Source organism: Pieris brassicae, chromosome 3 (genome assembly GCF_905147105.1).
Source record: "Pieris brassicae chromosome 3, ilPieBrab1.1, whole genome shotgun sequence".
In the NCBI taxonomy this organism is placed as follows: Eukaryota; Metazoa; Arthropoda; class Insecta; order Lepidoptera; family Pieridae; genus Pieris; species Pieris brassicae.
In genome coordinates, this window is record NC_059667.1 from 10715061 (window position 1) to 10734924 (window position 19864).

Consider the following 19864-nt stretch of genomic DNA (forward strand, 5'->3'; position numbering starts at 1 on the left):
AATTTGATAAAATCGTAATAGGATGAGTGATACAACTGTATGAATGAGTGTAACACGACCAGTGTGAAAGTTTTTTTATGTTCGAATAATGAGATTGAATTTCTAAGAAGATCTGGCACAGAGTTGGAGATGTACCTCTCAGGAGATCATTTGGTGAAGTGAGTGGACCATCTATATTGATTGGGTGAGGTATTATCCTATTTATAATTTGGATATTATTTGATGATAATAGTTTCAGGCAGTATCTTTCTGCAAGCATAAGTCGTCTCAATATCAATGGCATAATATTTGTTTCGACTTCCATGGCCCTTATGGGAGTCGAACACATTGCTCCTGATATGATCCTCAAAGCTCTGTTCTGCAATATATCCAATTTATGTACATGAGTGCTATTTAAATAAGCTAAAGAACTGTAATCAAAATGACTTCTTACAATAGATTTATATAATAATGAAAGTATTTTGGGATCTGCACCCCATGTAACACCTGCTAGACATCTTAAAATGTTAACACCATTTAATGCATTCCTAGATACATATTTAATATGTTCTTCAAATGACAATTTCTGGTCAATGATAATACCTAAAAATTTGTGTGAGGTGACTCTTTGAATGACATCACCATTATAGACAACATCCACTATTGCGAGTCTGTCAGTATCTAATCACAAATGTCTAAATCACAGACTACAGAAATTTATAGTAACAAAGTCTTAAAATTTTCATATATATGCGATGTGTAAAAATATTGTAAATAATTTAATAAATATTTAACTTGTACTACATACAAAAACTTATCATGATATAATCTAAACGTTAATAGCAAAAATTAGTTACTAAACCCTTAAAAATGACATCCACTAATACGGAATACCTATTTAATTACAAAATTAATTTGAATTGTGTAATACGTACATAAATAACATAATAAGCATTTATTTTGGTGGTATCTCGAATTCTCATTGTTAATTACACTTTACATAAACATAATTTTAATATTGCTTTCTGAAGTATAGCAAAACTATAACAAATGGAGTATACTGTGCAAAATTTGGAGTACGCCGTGTCCATATTTTATAATGGTGAACCAGAAGAGCGTGCTAAGGCTCACACATGGTTAACAAACGCTCAAAAGGTTCCTGAAGCTTGGAACTTTGTGTGGGATCTCCTTCAGCCCACTAAGGTAATTCAAAATTTAAATATATTAAGTATAATTTACTTTGCTGTCCTTATGAGATTTATTGTCAAAAAAAATTCGAGACTTCATATTATTTTATTGCAGGCCACAGTAGTGCAGTTTTATGCAGCTACAACCTTACATACTAAAATCTTAAGATGTTGGAATGAACTACCTAAAGAAAGTCACGAAGAACTCTTGAACAAACTATTACAATCAGTTATGGCATATGCAAATGGACCAAAGATTGTCACTAATAGGCTATGTATAAGTGTAAGCATATTCATTGTATAATGAACAGTACGGCTTTAGACTGTTATAATGTTATAACATTCACATATTAGAATAATAGGTTGCTACTATTTGTCCCTTATTTTATTTATATTTTGGTTTATATCTCACTGTAAATTAAATTTTCAGTTGGCTGCCTTTATCCTTCAGCAAGAAACAATGGATCTAGCACCTATCCTTAGTCCACTAACATCACCACAAAACTCATCATTACTTCTTGAAGTCCTGACAGTAATCCCAGAAGAAGTATGTAGAAAAAGCTTTATTTCTTTTAATTGCTTAAACCATTTAGATAAGAGTTTTAATGTGGTTGGTAACCTAGTCCAACTTACCCACCCTTACCTATAAAAGCTTTGACAGTTACCACTCACTTTCATCTACAACTAATTATCCCTAATTGCCGTTACCGAAAACTGTTATAAAATAACAAATATATCATAAAATAATTTTTGAGCATAGAATTATTCTCATTGTAATTTATGAATTTCCTTTTAGTTCAGCAGTATGACAATGGGTTCTAAACGGCGTCTAGAAAATTTAAAGACTTTAAATAAATCCTGTCCCATGGTTGTAAATGATATGCTCAAGATTTTGGAAAATGTGTATAAGTATGTAACATTTTTACATTAATATTATAGAAAACCTTAATATTCATAATTTCCTCAAAACATTAACAAATTTTCTCTTAGTGATTGGAGTAGTGGACCACCAAGTGAAGAAATAGTAAACTCCTGGACGGTAGCAGCCACTTGCGTTGGAAGCTGGCTTAACGTGATCCATAATGAAGCTCTTTCTGAAATTTGTTACTCTATTACTGACAGAGCACCCCTGATACGTGCTTTACAAATGGCTGTTCATGTATTATATACGTAAGTAAATTACTCACCTTTCATATTAGTTTTGTATAGTAGATGTAAGGAACTGGCCTGCCTTATGGTTTTCAACCGCCTGTAATTAGTACCAATAGGTACTAACGGTATATGTAAAATATTACATATACCGTTATTACAGACATTTTATCAACACAGTTTGTCTTGAGGCAAAGGACACATTAACCGTTTAAGGATTTATTAAAAATTTGCCTGTCATGTATTTTTTGGTTACTGGATAGGATAGAAACATACTCAATGAATAAAAAGTATCGGGACAGATTTTTAGTTTTAAGTAAGGGATAACACATGACATTACTATCGAATCAACACAAGTAAAACCGCGAACACAAATGAGTAATTAGATATATATATGTATATGATATCAGTAAATTGGAGTGTAAAGATATATAATAAATATATATAGTGTAAATATTTATTGGATATTACTCATATCAAATACTTATCAACAGAACAAATGGTATAGTTAGTGGATCTGCACTAGAAGCCTGTGAAGCGTGTTTGTCTGCAATGCGAATAGCTACCACACACGGAGATGCCTGTAACTATGAGAACTTTGGTAAAACCGTGATGGCCGACCTAGCATCGCTTGTGGGGCCCGTGCTCGTGGCAAACAACGTCCCGGACTCAGTTAATGAGGTACTTTAAAATCTTGGACTCTTAGGATTGGGATGTGGATCGCGTGTCATTAATATTATAATAATTGCAGGAGCTGGTATGTGCAATGGTGACTTGCTGCGTATCAGTGTGCGAGACGCACTCGGGAACGGTGGTGAAAGCCATCAATGCCGACGGCGAGAACAGTGTAGTTTTGCCACTCCTTCGTCTACTTCTGGAGGCTCAGGGAGCGCCAGGATATTACCCACTTCACGAGACTAGATCCAATTTACTGTTCAGCCTCTGGTACATTTTACAGGTACATAGGACACTACTTTGTAAATAAACCTATTCTAGTGATTAAATTCTAATTTGAAATTTTCGTTCTAGTCTGTCACGTAAATGAACCCACAATTTTGCTTCAACCCAGGAACAATCTACGTATAAAAAGACGCCAAATTTATTTTCAGGACGATCTCCTCGGAAGATCCGACTCGGAAAGTGCTGAAAAATTGAAGCCAATATGGAAAGAAGTGTTTTCTCAGCTTCTAATGGCCTTCATCACTAAGTCAGAAATGCCTCCCGAGTCCGACCTGTCGCGGGACGATCAAGAACTCCTGCGGTGCTATAGGCAGGACATCGGAGATGCGGTTGTACGAATTTCAGTGATTTAATCCTTTTTTATGTTTCTGTTTTAAACATTAGATAAATATTTTCAAAATCGCATTCGCGGCCGGAATGCAATTATTTTAAACTTCCCTTCCGCACAAAAGCTACAACATAATCTTTACAGATGTATTGCTTCATGGTGATAGGCGACATGTGCTGGGACATAGTGGCCACCGTCATGGAGACGGCCCAGAAGGAGTCGCGCCGCGAAGCCGCCTTACACGTCCTCAGTTCGTTGGCAGACGTCGCGCAAAACGATAAAGCCCCCGCCGCCTTGCCCGGTCTGTTGCGACGCGCTCTGCAAGTCGTCGCCGAGACTCGGGACAAACGCACCCTAGAGACGGCTTTGGAGTGTATCGGTGAGTCGAAGATTCATCTCGAAGTCAAATCCGGATATAAAATATGAAATCGTTCAGAAAAACATCTCCAAGATACCGCTCGATAAAGGTACGCACGCGACGTGGATTAACCTGATCGAGGAGACGTGCGACGGATACAAAGGACTGGGCGTGCAGTGCGTGCGCGCGGCGGGTGCGGCCCTAGGCCGCTGTCCGATGCCCGCGGCCCTGGCCCTTCGCCGCCTCACCACAGAGTGCAGCGACGCCGCTTCCTTACTGGTGCGGGACATCGTACATGCCGCCATGGTGAGTAAAAAAGTTCACTAAAATGATATACGAGGCCGCGACGGTAAGGTAAGGGCTCGCAGCCTCGCTTGCTTGTGACATTTCAAGATAATAATGAATGTATAATAAAATAATGTACAAAGCGGGACATGTCTGCGTTGGGTCAGCAGACAGCAGTGTCATTTTAAATAACAATTACTTAACGGTGTAAAAATAAATTGATGCAATTTTATTGGATAAAAACAGAGCGCTGAAAGTGTGTCCTACCCGTGGGTGCGACGTCAGCTGACTTCGGCGGCGGGAGGCGCCCTGGCCTCGTGCGAACACTCGGTGTCGTCTCCGCTTCTACTGCAACTTACGGAACACATCGCTCAACAGATCTCCTCGCAGGTGATTTCAATTCGTATTTAGTTTTCTAATACAATTCTAGCATTTTTCGTATAAAGTAGTTCTTATTAGTAAGGATTTTTTTTTAATTTACGTACATCCTGAACTGAAACTTAAAAATTGTGACCGATTTTTTTTTACTTATTGGCAAGTATTAGTCCACTCAAATAAATTTTAAATAACAATTACGGAACACATCTTTACATTTTTAATATGATTTGGTATTAATGACACAATGACTTTAAATCCCGACGAGCATTAAAAAATGTGATGAAATAAGTTTTGATTTGATTCGAATACTGAGTAGCGAGATGTCATATTGAATAAAATTGTCATCCTGTCAAAGGCGCCAGCGGGCGGTAGCGTTTCAGCGGAATGTGCGGCGGCTCTGATGAGTGCGCTGTCGCGGCAGCCTCAGCTCGCCGCTGAAATGTTTCGAGGGCTTCTACCCTCGCTCACTGTGCTCACCACAAATCCAGCACTGGTTGACGTAAGCCTTATTTCATTTCTCATGTATCTTTAACTATTTCAAATAAATTATGTTTAAATGTTATCACTCAAGTTGTGATTGTAAATATGTTAAAAGAACTCGCAACCGATATGCAGTTTTTGTCTCAATCACAGCCTCTGTTCCAAATCCTCAACAACACGGTGTCGGCTCTGATGGCCGAATGCGAGCCGTTCCTGGACGAGATCTCCCAACTCACCGCTACCGCCTTTCAACTGCACCCTTCCGCTTCGGGGTTCGGACTAGTTGTATTTGTAAGTTGGAACTCACCAAATTTAAATATAATTTACCACCAGTTATAAGTAACATTGAAATAATATCGATAATTTCTGTCGATGTTTTTATTTTATTTTTACTGTATTCTGTGGCAGAGGTTGTTCCATATTTGTGCTCTAGAAGCGGGCTGTTCGGGGGATTTGTTATTTCTCCAAGGAAGTCGGTACGGAATAAGTTTAAGAAATTATTTAGTTTATTATGACACTATTAGTTATTATTTTTAGTTTATTATTAGTATTATTTAGTTTATTATTCGATTTCTTCTATGGAAATTGTTGAACAAACTCCCGAGCGAAAATAGAGAATGGTCACTGAATAAATTGTAATCTCTCGTTAAACGTAAATTAATCAAAAAAGCTGTTTATTAAACGATCCCAGTCCTTGAGATTGATTTGCTCCAGTTCAAACAATATGTGTGACTCTAAACTTGGCGATAAAAAAAGTGTCTTGCCAGTTCTTCATGCCCGCTCTACGCCCTTGACTTGCGAACTGCTAGTAAATATAAATTTAGAATCAAAATAACATCCTTTCTGTTGACGTTTATAGTTTACGTTTAAGTGTACTTGGTTACCCATATGAATTAAGTTATTTTGACATTGACTTTGACTTCCAGGTAATACAAATGGTCGGCCCCGAGTGTGAGAAAGCTAACCGACTGCTTAACGGGTGCCTGCGAAGGCTCGTGCAGTTCCTGACGTCGGAGGAGGCTAAAGGAGCCCGGCCCGACCTCTTCGAAGCCCTATTCTACGGCCTCTATACCCTCACCAGGAAGAAGACGCATCATCTCGAGTGGATCGACAGTTTGATGCCGGAATTGATGAGTTTGGGTAATTATCCGCCGTTTCTGATTTATATACCATTTATTTCCACCGACCCTAAACATTTTGATCAACAAGACTACGGCCTTGGGCTCCTCGGTCCGAAGGTTTTATTTTAATTTATGAGCTGACCTTTATCACACCTTAAGGCTAAAGAGACAATCGACCAATTACAATAGAATGTGTAATTTCAGTTTTTTAAACTACTCAAGTGCATTTGGCTTTGTATATGTATATTGTGTATATTAAATAATGTTGTTACAGCATTTCGGGCGTTAGTCGTGCCGGAAACGCGCGCGATTCGAACGGCGTGCGTTTGGATCGGGTCGTTGGCGACGCACGGCGTCCAGGCGTTGAGCCATTTCGCGCCAAACGTCATGCGAGCCTTAATACTCGCCATCAGTGAGTATAACGCTTTTCATTATTCGCTGCACATGATTTTTATAGATTATTAACTACACGAATTCTATTCTTACGGTTAGTATATTAGGTAACATTTACTTTTACTATTACGATAACTACACGATTGTTCGTATTTTACGTGCTATGTACATACGAGGGAAAGAATATATTCATCCGTTTATTTCGATCGAACCGAAAGAAGACCGGTATCAGGTATGTCAGCGTTTAGTAGTAGCGACGATTCGTAGATTTTCTTGCGACGTCAATAATGGAAATTCATTTAATTGCTTTTAAGGTCGTCGACCTTCGATCCAACACATAATATAAAAAAACGTCGCTATCAACGTGTTTTCATAAACAGGTTGCGAAGGACCAAGGGGCCAGCTGGAGGCGATTACGGCGTTAGTGATGGCCATGAATCGAGTGGCCACCAACCCACACGAGTTCAAGGAATGGCTTCGTCGGCCTCTCGCTGAGCTTAACTTCCCTTCGCCTCACGTCTCGCCCGGTGATAAGGAAAAGTTCGTGGAATCTGTCATCAGGTGAGAATGTACGACTGAACAACAAATGAATGTCATTATACCTTATTATGTTATGGCACACGAGGACATTCCCGCGTGTGAGTGACCAGCCATTTTGAGTACAAGGAGAGAACAAAAGCTTAGTATTAAAAAATATATAGTAAAAGAAAAAAAATTAAAGTGAATCGAAAATTTAAATAAATATGCCTGTGCGTGAATAATGACTGCCGTGGCCGTAAACTTGTTCATCCCACCACCGACCACAACCACCACGAGTAATAATTTTTCTGTAGCTCTAACAATCTGTAGACAATCTAACCAACTCGGAATTAGCCATATGTATAATTTTGATGTAAAAAAGGGACCTTTGACATTGACAAAAGACGTCTTTTTGGGTGTGGGAAAGTAAGCTCTATAAATAATTAAATCGTTTATTTGCAAAGAAAGTGGTACATTTAAATCGAATAATTATACAATCCGCACAATCAGCCATTTAAAAATAGGCAAAGTAATATAATGTCATAATAGTAAGCTTAGTTGGTCGAAATACTCGGCCAGGCTACAGAGACACCTTGCCTTTAAAAATTTAATTCCATGTATTTAAGGTTGCCTGTGTCCAGGTAATCGTAGGCAGGAATATATGATGTTGCTGAGCAAGTATTGATTTCTTCGTGGAGGCTGACCGTGGGATATCTGTATGAGCAGTTTTATGAGATTTGTTTCAGAAGAACCCCAAGCAGTTTGCAATAAGAGAACAGGGTTTATTATTTTGATAACCTACCCATCGAATACTAGTTCGTGAGGACCGAGTATCGATGAGATTTTCCCGGGCCATGGGAATGAAAATCTGCATATTTTCAGATTAGAACGGTTTGACATATAGCACATCAGTTTTGCTATGTTTAGATTTAGCAGGTCATTATGAATAATGGCCGACCCCACCTTTAAAGATTGGGATTAAATTTGCTAACTTTGAAGCCGAGGGAAAGGCTTTAATCACAGAAGTTGGTTATCGGAGCTACCAAAATGTGTCTTAGCCTGATTACTATTAGCACACTTCCTATTTTATCCAATCGCCTGACTTTAGTTTGAGCGTGTTTGTAATCACGAGTATTTTCGCTTCGTGTGTAGATAGAATGGCTTTGCGATATCTTCACTCATTTATCCAAGAATTGCTCAGATGTTCGTAAATCTAAAGGATCGATTGATTCACCGTGCGTAGTGTATTTTCGTCAACCGATATTCTAAAAAGTTGTTTGTGTAAGATGTTGTTTGTGAGAACAACAATACCGTTACATCAACACATGTTGAGATTTCGCAAATAAAGCCATTCAAAGAACCCCTGAAAGTAATAAAAAAATCCAGAAAGATAAATCCAGGATTCGGTGAGTACGATAATATCTGGAGACAAGACAGAGATAACGTTAAGTTTGCCTAACAGAGGAACTTACAGTCACAGCAGCGTGCATAGTTACATACTGTGCAGATAGCTTCGATTTGAAAGGTATTGTTGGTGTATCGGTTGAGGTAACGATGGACAACAAAGGACCTTTTAAGATTATTGCCGTATGGAAAATTGTTAGTGAAATTATGGGCGTGAGTCATTAGGTTGTATTTGGTTTGATATGTGGAATCATCTCCTTCATTCTACACTTTGGACTCATCAGCCCAATCTTTGGTTAGGTACTCGAGAGACATAGATTAACGTCGCCACACAGCCAACTCTGTATGAACGTAACTCTCGGCGAGCTTTTTGATCGATTACTATGATATTTTTTTTTGCAGAGAAATAAGCAATAAGCGGCGTGTACTATATGCGATGCGAGAGTTTTCCCTCGCGTGCCGCGGTCTCGCCGCCACCGAGTACGGGAAACAGTGCATCGCCTCCAAGCAGTTGGTCGCTTGAGCGCTCGTCTCGCAGATTTACTTCCCGACTTCTTCGTTACCTAATAGTATTTTCGAGTATGTTTTTATAAATGATCTGAGACAAAAATTTGGAAATGTGTATTCAATTACGTTAATTATAATTAGCAACAGAGACACGATACAATTTCTTCGACGAGACCGTTAACTTTAACTTATTCTAGAAAATTTCAAATATTTACAAGACGAGACGAGAACTCGAGATTCGTATTAGCATACGGACCTCGAGTATCTTTAAATCGAACTAAACATTTGCAATGTATAATGTTTATCTACACTAAATTTAGCACTGAACAAAACGATCACTCCGTGTGATTTAGCAGTAGTATTTGTATATAACCACTGTACATGTTAAGTTTATGGTTTATTTAATAAAATTGTTTTAACGTCCACTTTTTTGGTTGATTCCTTTATTTGCACTTAATATGACGATATAAAAATACATTAAGTTTTTAAATTTCTATTATATACACACGGGCTATACGAACAATGTAGAAATAGATGGAGCGGTCTGTCCCTTCGCCGCCCACCACGAATAAATTAGGTCGACAAAAATACAAGTGAACACTGTACAACATGCAAATACGCTATCATTAAATAATAAATGCATTTAATACATTTAGTGAATAGACGAATCGGCCTTTGTTTATATCACGTTTGGGTCAGATTTGTGCGTCCCTTAAATCCTACGATACGAGATCTCTTACACTTAAATGTCTATACACGCTTAACACGAGCCTCGAGTGTTCCCACGAGGCTAAGCGAGGAACCGCCGAAACCGGCTTTATTTCATTTTGCGGTGAAAACCCGCTGCAGTTCGACGGCAGCACGGCCTAACGCCGGTAGCCGACGGTATAATTGTGATTTCTTTAGCATTCAATTTACCTACTTATTTACGCGTTTACCCACGCGTAGCACAAGTTAAAACGTCCAAATAAGTTAGTCTACTATGGGGCACGTCTCGTAACGTACAATACGTCCTTCGCTGACGTACACGATCCCCTCCAATCAGGAACCCGGCTCGTTCAGATTCGTACACCTCTGCTCGTTGACCAATATTTGAACGGTGAGCTCCAAATGTCCCGCGTTCGCCTCGCTGTTCTGTTCACAATTGAAACGCAATTCACCATATTAACATCTACAAAGTCAGGTGAAAGTAATTAAAAGGTGACTCACCCCGGGCTGAGAGCGCAAATAGTTGGGGGCTTGGGCCAAGGGAAGGTGGAAGCAATCCACGCGGCGCAAGATCACCGACGAACACTCGAGGTCGCTGTGCGTCACGCGGGTGTACACGAGTTTACGCATTTCGTCTCCGTCCACCGACACCTATCGAAGCGGGGCAAATCAGTCCAGCTAGTCGGAGCACGAGGCCACATAAGTAATAACTGACGGCCGAACCTCGTAAGCGAAGTATCTCGCGCGCGTGACCGGCCCCAAGTACGCGACGTGTACGTGAAGTCCACGCCGCTGCTCCACGTCCAGCCTGAGGTGAAACATCTCCGGTCCCACCATGAGCACCATGTTCTCCCGGTGTTCCTGGTTCATCGGGACCCTCATCGTGTGTCGGGGGCTGCGTTTCACCATGGCCGGGTGACGCGTCTGAGGGAGTGGTCGTTCCATAACGGTGACAGATAACAAAATCGTCGCGTTCGCGTAACCTCTCAAATAGACGCCGCGTACCTGCAGATGCCTCGGCAAGTCCCCTAGAGTCATAGAAGAGCCTTCGGTGCACGAGGTGGCGGGGCACTTGTAGATCCGCGAGGAGCAATTCGCCTCGTGGGCCTCGCGGTGCTTCAAGCGCCTCTCCTGTCCGCATCCATGGCGACACGGGTACTTCAGCAGCTCGGCCACGGCCTCCATCGCCCGGTTGCGCACCGACGACAGTCCCGTGCGACACAGAGGGCAAGAGTTGAGACGGGAGCAACAACGCGAGCACAGTAAATGTCCGCGCCCGCACTGCCTCAGCGGTGGAGCCATGCACTCCAGACACACCGGACATTCGAGAACGCGCAGAAACTTCTATTGAGGAAACATTTTGTTAGGTGCAAAAGTTTTCCTTGAGTTATTTATTTACTATTTATTTCAAACGACAATCGTCATGGTTAGTAATCGCGGCACAGAGCCGAGTGCAAGTGGCGGTCTGAACGCTGATAAGCAATGTCTTCTATACGACCCATGCTGAGAATGACTTCAGTCATTAAAAAACTAAATATGTAATAAAAAATGATGTAATGTAGAGTACATTACATCATTTTTGTAACTAGAAATTATCCTTGAAATATCGCAAACGAAATATTTCCTTTCCCACCTCCACCATTGGATGCCTCGAAACCCTTTTAATTTAAACACGTGATCGTATGTGTGAAAAACAGTTGTCAGAGGTAATGAGCCACTCATTGCCAGAACTGTGGTACTAGTGGTAGTACTACTACTATTCAAATTCACCGAACCCACCTCATTAAATTTCTTCAAAGCAATTGCGGTCTCGTGGGTCACTGTAATCAAAGAATATTTATCTTATAAAAATATTCATAGCTAAAAGATTCTTTTTAGATATTTTACTAACTTATTTACAAAGTTCAGGCGCAGAAAGCCTTATTATAAAATATAAAAGGTTTCGTCTCGTCTGTTGTAATAAATAAATAGTAATTTTGATATAAAACGGTCTGTTTATATTTTAAGTAGAAGAAAATATATATATGGGCTTGTGAAAATATACAGGGTGTCCCAAAAGTCGACGTCAAGTCGAAATTTTCTCATAGGTAATGCCACACCAGTTATCAAAAAAAAAAAATAAGTCATGTATTTTTGAAGTTATGGATATTTTTTGTTATTTCAGAAAATGCATACCATGTGACAGTTTTTTCATTCCTGTTGTTACAAATATTTACTTTTTGCCAATTTTTTTCTCTTACGTCATCCCGAATAGTGTTTTATGTAACCTATGATCCTAAACTCTGTGCTGATCACTCCAACTTTTAGGAAAATGTCATTTTATACCGTACCAAGTTTTCAAAATTAATTTTCGCACTACTTCAACTGATCGTCCTGAAAAAAAAATGTATTACTCCAGTTTGGCAAGTAGCTTTAAAAGTTAGCGCATTTAATAAGGATTCTACAGTGGTATAACACTGAGTCCATTATTTCTTAGATCGGCCATAAGATTTTTTTTGTTAAAGTCTGTTTTTAACAATCTCTTTGAAATTACAACAAATGATTCTAGCGCACCCAAAACGTTCCTAATGACCACAGCGTGGTTTAAATAAGATGGAGAGAGACATTCCATAAAATGTGAGAGAGACAGATAGTGACGCTTATGACATACGGACGCAAATAAGTAAAATAGACAGTTTCTTTTTTATGATTAGATTTATTACTTTTTTTATAAAAGATGTTCAAATTGCCGTCCTTCAGCTGCAATACAGGCTCGACATCTCCTTAAAAAAGATCGTGAAATGAAGCGGGCAAATCGTCCATTATTCACAAATTCTACTGCTTCCGCTATTCTCTGTCTAAGCTCTTCTACATTTTGAATCGACTTGGAATAGACTTTTTCCTTTACTGCTGGGAGTAAAAAAAATCAAGAGGATTTAAATCGGGTGAGCGGGCGGGCCACGAGATTGTACCACCCCGCCCTATCCATCTGTCTGGATACTCCTGGTTAAGGTGGTTTCGAACCAAGCGGCTGTAATGCGCTGGACAACCATCTTGCTGGAACCACATATCTCGTGAAATAGTAAGCGGCACGTCTTCCAGCAAATTAGGCAAATGATTTTGTAAGAAATCTAAATAAATTTCAGCATTTAAAACTTCTGGTAACTCAAAAGGCCCTATGACTTTTCCGTTCAAAATTCCAGTCCACACGTTAACTTTGAAACGGTACTGTGATTCATCCAACCATAAAAAAAATCTAAGAATTGTGGGTATTCTCGGTGTTTTTGTATTATTGTTTGGCAAAAAGCAACCCGAGGTTCATAATCTCGAGGTAATAAGGATTGTACTCGCTGTACATGAAATGGATGGAACTCATTTTTTTGTAGTATTCGGTGAGCTGTACTTTTGGGCACACCTGTGCTGGCCTCAATTCCACGTACCGAACAACTTGGGTCCTCATCAACTGGTTGAAGGACAACTCCCTCGTAGGGTAGTGAAATTCTACCTTCATCGTGCACTTGGTTTGGCAGTCGGCCCTCAGAGAACAGTAGACGGTGCACATTGGTAAAAACTCTGTGATCCGGATAGCGATCTGCATTAGAGTATCTCTCGCGATACCGTCTAGCGGCTTCACTGGCATTACATAAACATTCCCCATAAATGAGGTGCATGTTAGCATATTCCTGTGTAGTGTACGTAGCCATGGTATGGTACAAATACACAATAACACGTAAGTCCAGGGAAAAGAAAAGGTCGTCGTAGATCACAAATGTAAAATCCAAATCACAAGCAAACAAGTCCGTAAACGAAGCCCAAGTAGTTAGAACACAAAATAACACCAGCGAATACGAAAAGATGCGTAGTAAACGAATTAGCGTTGCGTACTGACCTGTAGTGCGTGTGTCAATAGCAATAAGTAGCGTCACTATCTGTCTCGCTCACACTTTACGCCATCTTATTTAAACCACGCTGTGGTTATTAGGAACGCTTTGTACCCAAAGAATAGAATCGTTTTTTGTAATTCCAGAGAAATTTTTAAAAATAGACTTTGTTTAACAAAAAAAAATTTTATGGCCGATCTAAGAAATAATGAAGTAAGTGTTATACCACGTTAGAATCCTTATTAAATGCGCGAACTTTTAAAGCTGCTTGCCAAACTGGAGTAATACATTTTTTTTCAGGACGATCAGTTGAACTAGTGCGAAAAATTAATTTTGAAAACTTGGTACGGTATAAAATGACATTTTCCTACAAGTTGGAGTGATCGGCACAGGGTTTAGGATCATAGTTTACATAAAGCACTATTCGGGATGACGTAAGAGAAAAAAAATTGGCAAAAAGTAAATATTTGTAACAACAGGAATGAAAAAACTGTCACATGGTGTACATTTTCTGGAATAAAAGGAAAATTTCCATAACTTTAAAAATACATGACTTAATTTTTTTTTTAATTTTTCTGATCACTGGTGTGGCATTACCTATGAGAAAATTTCGACTTGACGTCGACTTTTGGGACACCCTGTATATGTAGATATATTTTGAGGATTCTTTACTTACCTATTCTTCTCCTCTTACGTCGGCGGCGTTGCTCGTCATCAGAATTATTACTGGCATTATTCTCTTCTTCGTTTTCCTGCAATTTTTTAAATTACACTTTGAACGAATAAGAATTGAAAGGGAACGAATACAACTCTTAATATAAAAATTATTTCAGCCAATAAACGGAAAACAAATTCTTGTAGGTCATTGGGAAATTCTATAGAGATGGATGTATATGGAATGGAAATGGCTGTTATAAAAAAAAATTTAAAGGTAAAGGTCTTTTATCTCTTTTGCCTTCCCCTATGCTTTTCACTTCGACTTAAGTATTAAAAAGAACAACCTCGTCGTTCGCCTGACGCGGTTCATTTTCAGCAGTTCCCGCGTTGGCCGAGGGCTCGGCCCCGGCCTCCTCGGGGTTGGCTTCCGGAGATCTTCTTTGACCTGTGTTTCGTATATTTTTGAAAATTAAGTTTTGTTTTAAATTATGATAAAACAATCAACACCGAACATACCGTCATCACTCTCTTCTTCATTATCCGATTGATCTTCTTCTGATTGCGGGGCCGCGGCTTGCCCTTCTGCCGGTGCTGCTTCATTTTCTTTTGACAGAAAGAAGAAATTTACTAGTAATGTAGATTTTGTAGTCTCATTACATATGGTGATAGGCCTCGTGTACCCCAATGTGACCCTACTGCAGCGTCAGTCGAGCCCGGATGAGCGAAGCCAACAATCTTAGGTCATTAAGTTATAACAGAAAGTGTCAAATCTAATACACACCATTAGTTTCCAAAGTGCTGCTTTGATTTTGAAAGCCTTCGGTTCCGGGACGCTCCGGCCGCTCACGGTCGTTCGACGTGGCTAGAGACGAAATTCGACTTTAACTTTGCACATTTGGTTCACATCGTGCATGACATAGATAACGCTCACCTTGTTGACTCGTGCCAGCGAGCATAACGCGCCTCCCGCCTCTTCGTGTCATTCTAGAAGTTGACGGAGCTGGAAAAAGTCCTTAAATCTTCCTTGAATGCTTTTTGACTAATATACTATGTAAGAAAAAATTTCTATTGGCTACTTCTAAACTTTTAATGAGTTATCATGGAATATATTTTTTTAGAGCAGCATAAACAAACAATTTAACAATAATTGGTTTCGATCGTTATTGCGTGTAATGAATACATGCAATCCGAACTAATGACATTCTTACGATAAAATCACAAAACGAAAATATATTATAAATATTAAACGAAATATCATACGAAACTGACTAATATTTCAGATTTCCTTTACAAAAAAGACTTACCCGTCGTATTGTCTTGAGGCGTATCATCAGATGATGATTCTTCTTCTTCGACATTATTAGCATTTGCTGCAACAAAAGCTTCTTTATCCTAAACGCTATACGCTTAGTATGGCGTTACTATATACTAAACTACTGAATATATATTTCATTAATATCTCTATTGCTTCGAGGCCGCATTAACCGATGTCAACGAATATATATTATTTATCTACACCTAAAATTTAAGTTATTTGCCAACATTGGTAACAGTTGTTAGAGCATTAAAGATTTTTTTAATAAAATTGATATTACATATTAAGGGTAAATTCCAATATCCTTATGGGGATACATAACATTTTTTATGTTGTGATTTGGAAGATACTGATCGTGTACGGATGGCCCTAGTAACCTTTCTTTCGTTTCCTTCATTGAAAAATCATCACATTACAAGCTAGTCTAACTAACAACAAATAAGTAATTGAAGTGTATACTAATTTCTAAGCTAACCTAAGCTCTCAACACTAACGTTCACTAACTCGAACGATTCTTTTATTCTTGATATTTAAGAATTATAGCAAGTTCTCGGTCCCGCACTTTGTCACATAACTGTGCTACAAATAGATGATCCGGTATGAGCTGCTTTTCGTCGATAATAGGCTTGAGGCGTTAGTGAAGGTAGCAATGATTCCTGGCTTAGCAATTATTATAACTTCCGTAACGTTGGGAACATGTGGAAAATATTGGGAACATATTCAAGACGAAATTGAAAGAAAAATTATGTGGCTAGACATATGTTCAGCTCAATAAGTCTTAAACGATTTGAAATATATTTTGTAGATGTTATGCAAACCTCCTAACTTTTTTTTTGTTACTGGCAGTCCATTTCAAGTCAAGACTCTCGTTCGGAAGGAATATGTGCTGTAGGTTTTTTCACATTTCACAGATGGAAAAGTCGGACGGAAACCTTAAGAAGGCCATGAAGGTTTAGGTAACGTTTAGTGAGGTTACTGAGATGTTTTATTATTTCGTTAGAAAAAAATTCTAATGACTTATTTTCTAGCTACATCTAGTTATACTTCGTCTTTAATTTATTTCCAAGTTATTCTCAAGATTAATTTCTCTGGAACAGTTCGTAAATACCGTTACTCACTCAATAGAGTTGGATTCAGTCTTCGCTTTACAGGTTTAGAGTTCATACCATATCCTCCTTTTATTTGGAGAACATTTAGTAATCTCTAATACATAACGGCAGATGTATATACATATAGTATAACAATTCTGATTAAAATCGTATTAGGAAAATCAATCAATAATATGAATAAGCAGTATAACCAGTCAGAGTCTAATAAGAAAGATTGTAATAGTTTAGCCTGACATACATGACTATTATAACTACATTACATTTAATAGAATCATAGACATGAACTTACAAGCGAGGCCCCTTCTTAATCTGTTCCAATCGGACACTCTGTTGATAGCGATCACGCGCTCTATACTTGATATCGGAGTGTTGGGGCCTAAACGTCGCATCTCGGCCAAATCACGTCTGTTTATTTGCCTGGAAATTAATTAGTATCAGATTACGACATATAAAATTTCTTAGTTTCTCTTATTTTCATGTTGGTTTGTTTGTAATATAGAAACTCCAAAACTAGATAATTCATGTCGAAAAAACCCTTCTAAATTATAGTCACATAAACATAACAACTATTAAAGATACATACTGAGAGCCAAACATATGCCTTGGCAGATTTAGCATCTTCCAGTATATATTTCTTAACCTTCGGAGGTTTTCTGGATCTGACCTTGCATCTGCAGCAGCTGCACTACTTGGAGTTTCATTTGGTGCTATAACAATAATATATGTACTTAAATTGGACAATGTTATATATAGCAACAAATATAGAGTTATCTTTCTCCAAGACACAAAGTAAGCGAGTTAATACCTAAGAGAGAGAGAGAGTTAGGCTTAATTTTCTACAGTAAACACAGAAGGCTCTACAATAAGAACTATAAACTACCTCTAAAATAAAAATACATATGTAATAAAAATGAAACTATTAATAGGTAAATAGGCAGTATATGGAATAGCAGGGTATGTAACACGCAGTTTATAATTTATTGATAGCAACACTTACAAACAGCACTAGTGCCAGCTTGATCTGTAGTTTCCATCTGTTCAGCACTTTGCTCAGTTGCTTGTGCAGCCGGTTCATCAGAATTTGACTCCTCATCTATATTTTTTTAAACATACATTATACATAATATTGTATCTAATATATAATCATGGATAACAATCTTTATGTCAAGGATATGATACAATAAAATGTTATTATGGAAAACCTCCAATATTTTGTCTATAAACATGATGATGTGTTACATATAGGCTTTAAACCACACACAAACCAGGCTTTATACCATTTATACAAACTACTAACTTAACTGTAAAACATTTATTGTATAATAGATATATGGAAGCACCTGTATTTATCTAAGAGCTACTATAATCTATATGACCCGGCCCCTCTGTTTACAGTTTAGGCTAAGTAAAACTCCCAAATATGAAAATAGTATTACATTTTTAATCAGACTTAGTGCATAGATTTGCCTCTGAATCTAAACTATTTACTTATGTTTCTTTGCACATAAGAAATCATAATAATATATCTAAATTTATCTTCATCTCACCTACTTATTGGACTCTTACCTGAGATCCCCATATGTATAAACATGTAGCATTTTTATATAGGACTACAAGTCACAGTGCTAACTCTGAATCTCAGCCAAAATGATTTCAAACTATATGCACTACAACTTTTTCGGTTGTTGCCTAGCATTGTCCAGGCCCACTATATAAGTATACTTAAATTATTAATCAATACATACCAGAACTCCATGGATATACAGAGATTCCCAAAGCTTTCTTTATTCTTTCTTTTTGGCTCATTGTGTACCAAGTGGGTATCTACGATACGAATTTTTTGTTATAATATAAAAATTTTCCAATAAAGCCGAAGAGATTATTAGTTTTATTACTACTACTTACCAGGCAATATCACGAAAATGGCCTATACAATTTAACTTGTTGCAAGCAGTCCTTAAACGTAGGTTTATAACAAATCAATAACAAAAACACACATAACATAGAACACCAAATTATTTAAATATTCAACTGGAAATTAAATCGTGAAAAGCTGGTGTTACTTGTTAGAATCATGAAGTAGGTACTCTTGCATTATCCTCTACCTGATCTGTGTTAAGTAAATACCGTAAACCATTCTTAGTTTCTTACAAGAGCAGCAGATATATATATAGTTTTAGTGATTCCCACGTCTCAGCACAGATATCACAATATACTAGCACAGATACGTCTCACGTACAAAATATTTTTTCCGTTAGGATTGCATAGTATTCACATTGGTATTATACTTTGTGTACTTATTGCTAAATTTCGTTACTTAATCTTATACTTATAAGAACAATTATAAACAAGCGCAACTCTCATACGAAATAAATTAAAACTAGAGATGAGTTACCCGAAAAGGACTTTCGACTTTTACAGTACACCTAAGAAAGAAAGCTTAAATTATATTTATACCAGCATGATATTATGATATAATGTATTTGTATTTTTTTTATAGAACAAACAGGCAGGAGGCTCACCTGATGTTAAGTAATACCGCCGCCCATGGACACTGTCAATGCTAGAGGGCTCGCGAGTGCGTTGCCGGCCTTTTAAGGACGGGCCTAAGAAGCAGCTGGTTCCACACAGCGTTGTTGCGCGGCAAAAATTGTCTTGAAAAACGCTCAGTCGTGGAACGGCGGACGTCGAGGTGATCCGGTGGAATTTTGAATTCTGCCTCGACGTCCGATGTTGAAACTCAGCTGCAGGTATTAATCCGAACAACTGTTACTACTTCATATTTGTGATACAAACACAAGGTATTATAAGTAGCTAACGCATTCATTCCAATCACGTCCATTATGTCGTTGAAAGCAACTAAATAAAGCGAGATTGTGGATGGCAACTACTCGTGCCGCCTCGACGAGGCGGCTCGCGAGACACTGAACCGGCTTTAAATGTTCCATACATTTTTTAAATTACGTGTGTTGTGGGTTTTTAGTAATTTTATAATTTAGGATATACGTAAGGAATAATTATTTTATTAAAAAGATAGTAATGATATTTCAGATTTCTATAACTCTTATTTTTTAGTGGGTTCTGTGGTATTGAACAGAGATATTCTATTTAGGAATGCAGTGATGCCAATTTTAGCGTTTTCCCCTTAATTTAGGGGCACTATCACT

At 38.1% G+C, this 19864-nt stretch overlaps 2 protein-coding genes across 3 annotated transcripts; one reads left to right on the forward strand and one right to left on the reverse strand.

Annotated features, from left to right (window-relative positions):
* Positions 1–718: 718 nt before the first annotated feature.
* Positions 719–9473, forward strand: LOC123706624 (importin-13). Its single transcript, XM_045655891.1, has 17 exons — positions 719–1182; positions 1282–1449; positions 1597–1713; positions 1963–2075; positions 2157–2336; positions 2810–2996; positions 3067–3273; positions 3425–3607; positions 3748–3982; positions 4071–4267; positions 4493–4636; positions 4980–5123; positions 5258–5395; positions 6031–6244; positions 6500–6637; positions 6999–7179; positions 8944–9473. The coding sequence occupies exons 1-17, from the start codon at positions 1030–1032 to the stop codon at positions 9062–9064; spliced, it is 2820 nt and encodes a 939-aa protein (XP_045511847.1). The 5' UTR covers positions 719–1029; the 3' UTR covers positions 9065–9473.
* On the reverse strand, positions 9141–18857 carry LOC123706625. Of its 2 annotated transcripts, none has more exons than XM_045655893.1 (16): positions 18603–18857; positions 18443–18521; positions 17695–17790; positions 17281–17404; positions 16987–17102; positions 15578–15643; positions 15205–15273; positions 15055–15135; positions 14790–14876; positions 14618–14718; positions 14293–14368; positions 11536–11576; positions 10762–11100; positions 10480–10680; positions 10258–10407; positions 9141–10182 (listed from the first exon to the last, which is right to left on the reverse strand). In XM_045655893.1, exons 2-16 carry the CDS (start codon positions 18501–18503, stop codon positions 10090–10092), a joined length of 1701 nt encoding a protein of 566 aa, XP_045511849.1. In that variant the 5' UTR covers positions 18504–18521; positions 18603–18857; the 3' UTR covers positions 9141–10089. The 2 variants fall into 2 exon arrangements, with proteins under 2 accessions (XP_045511849.1, XP_045511848.1); XM_045655892.1 differs by having other exon boundaries at positions 16987–17114; positions 18603–18856.
* Between the last annotated feature and the right edge of the window lie 1007 nt (positions 18858–19864).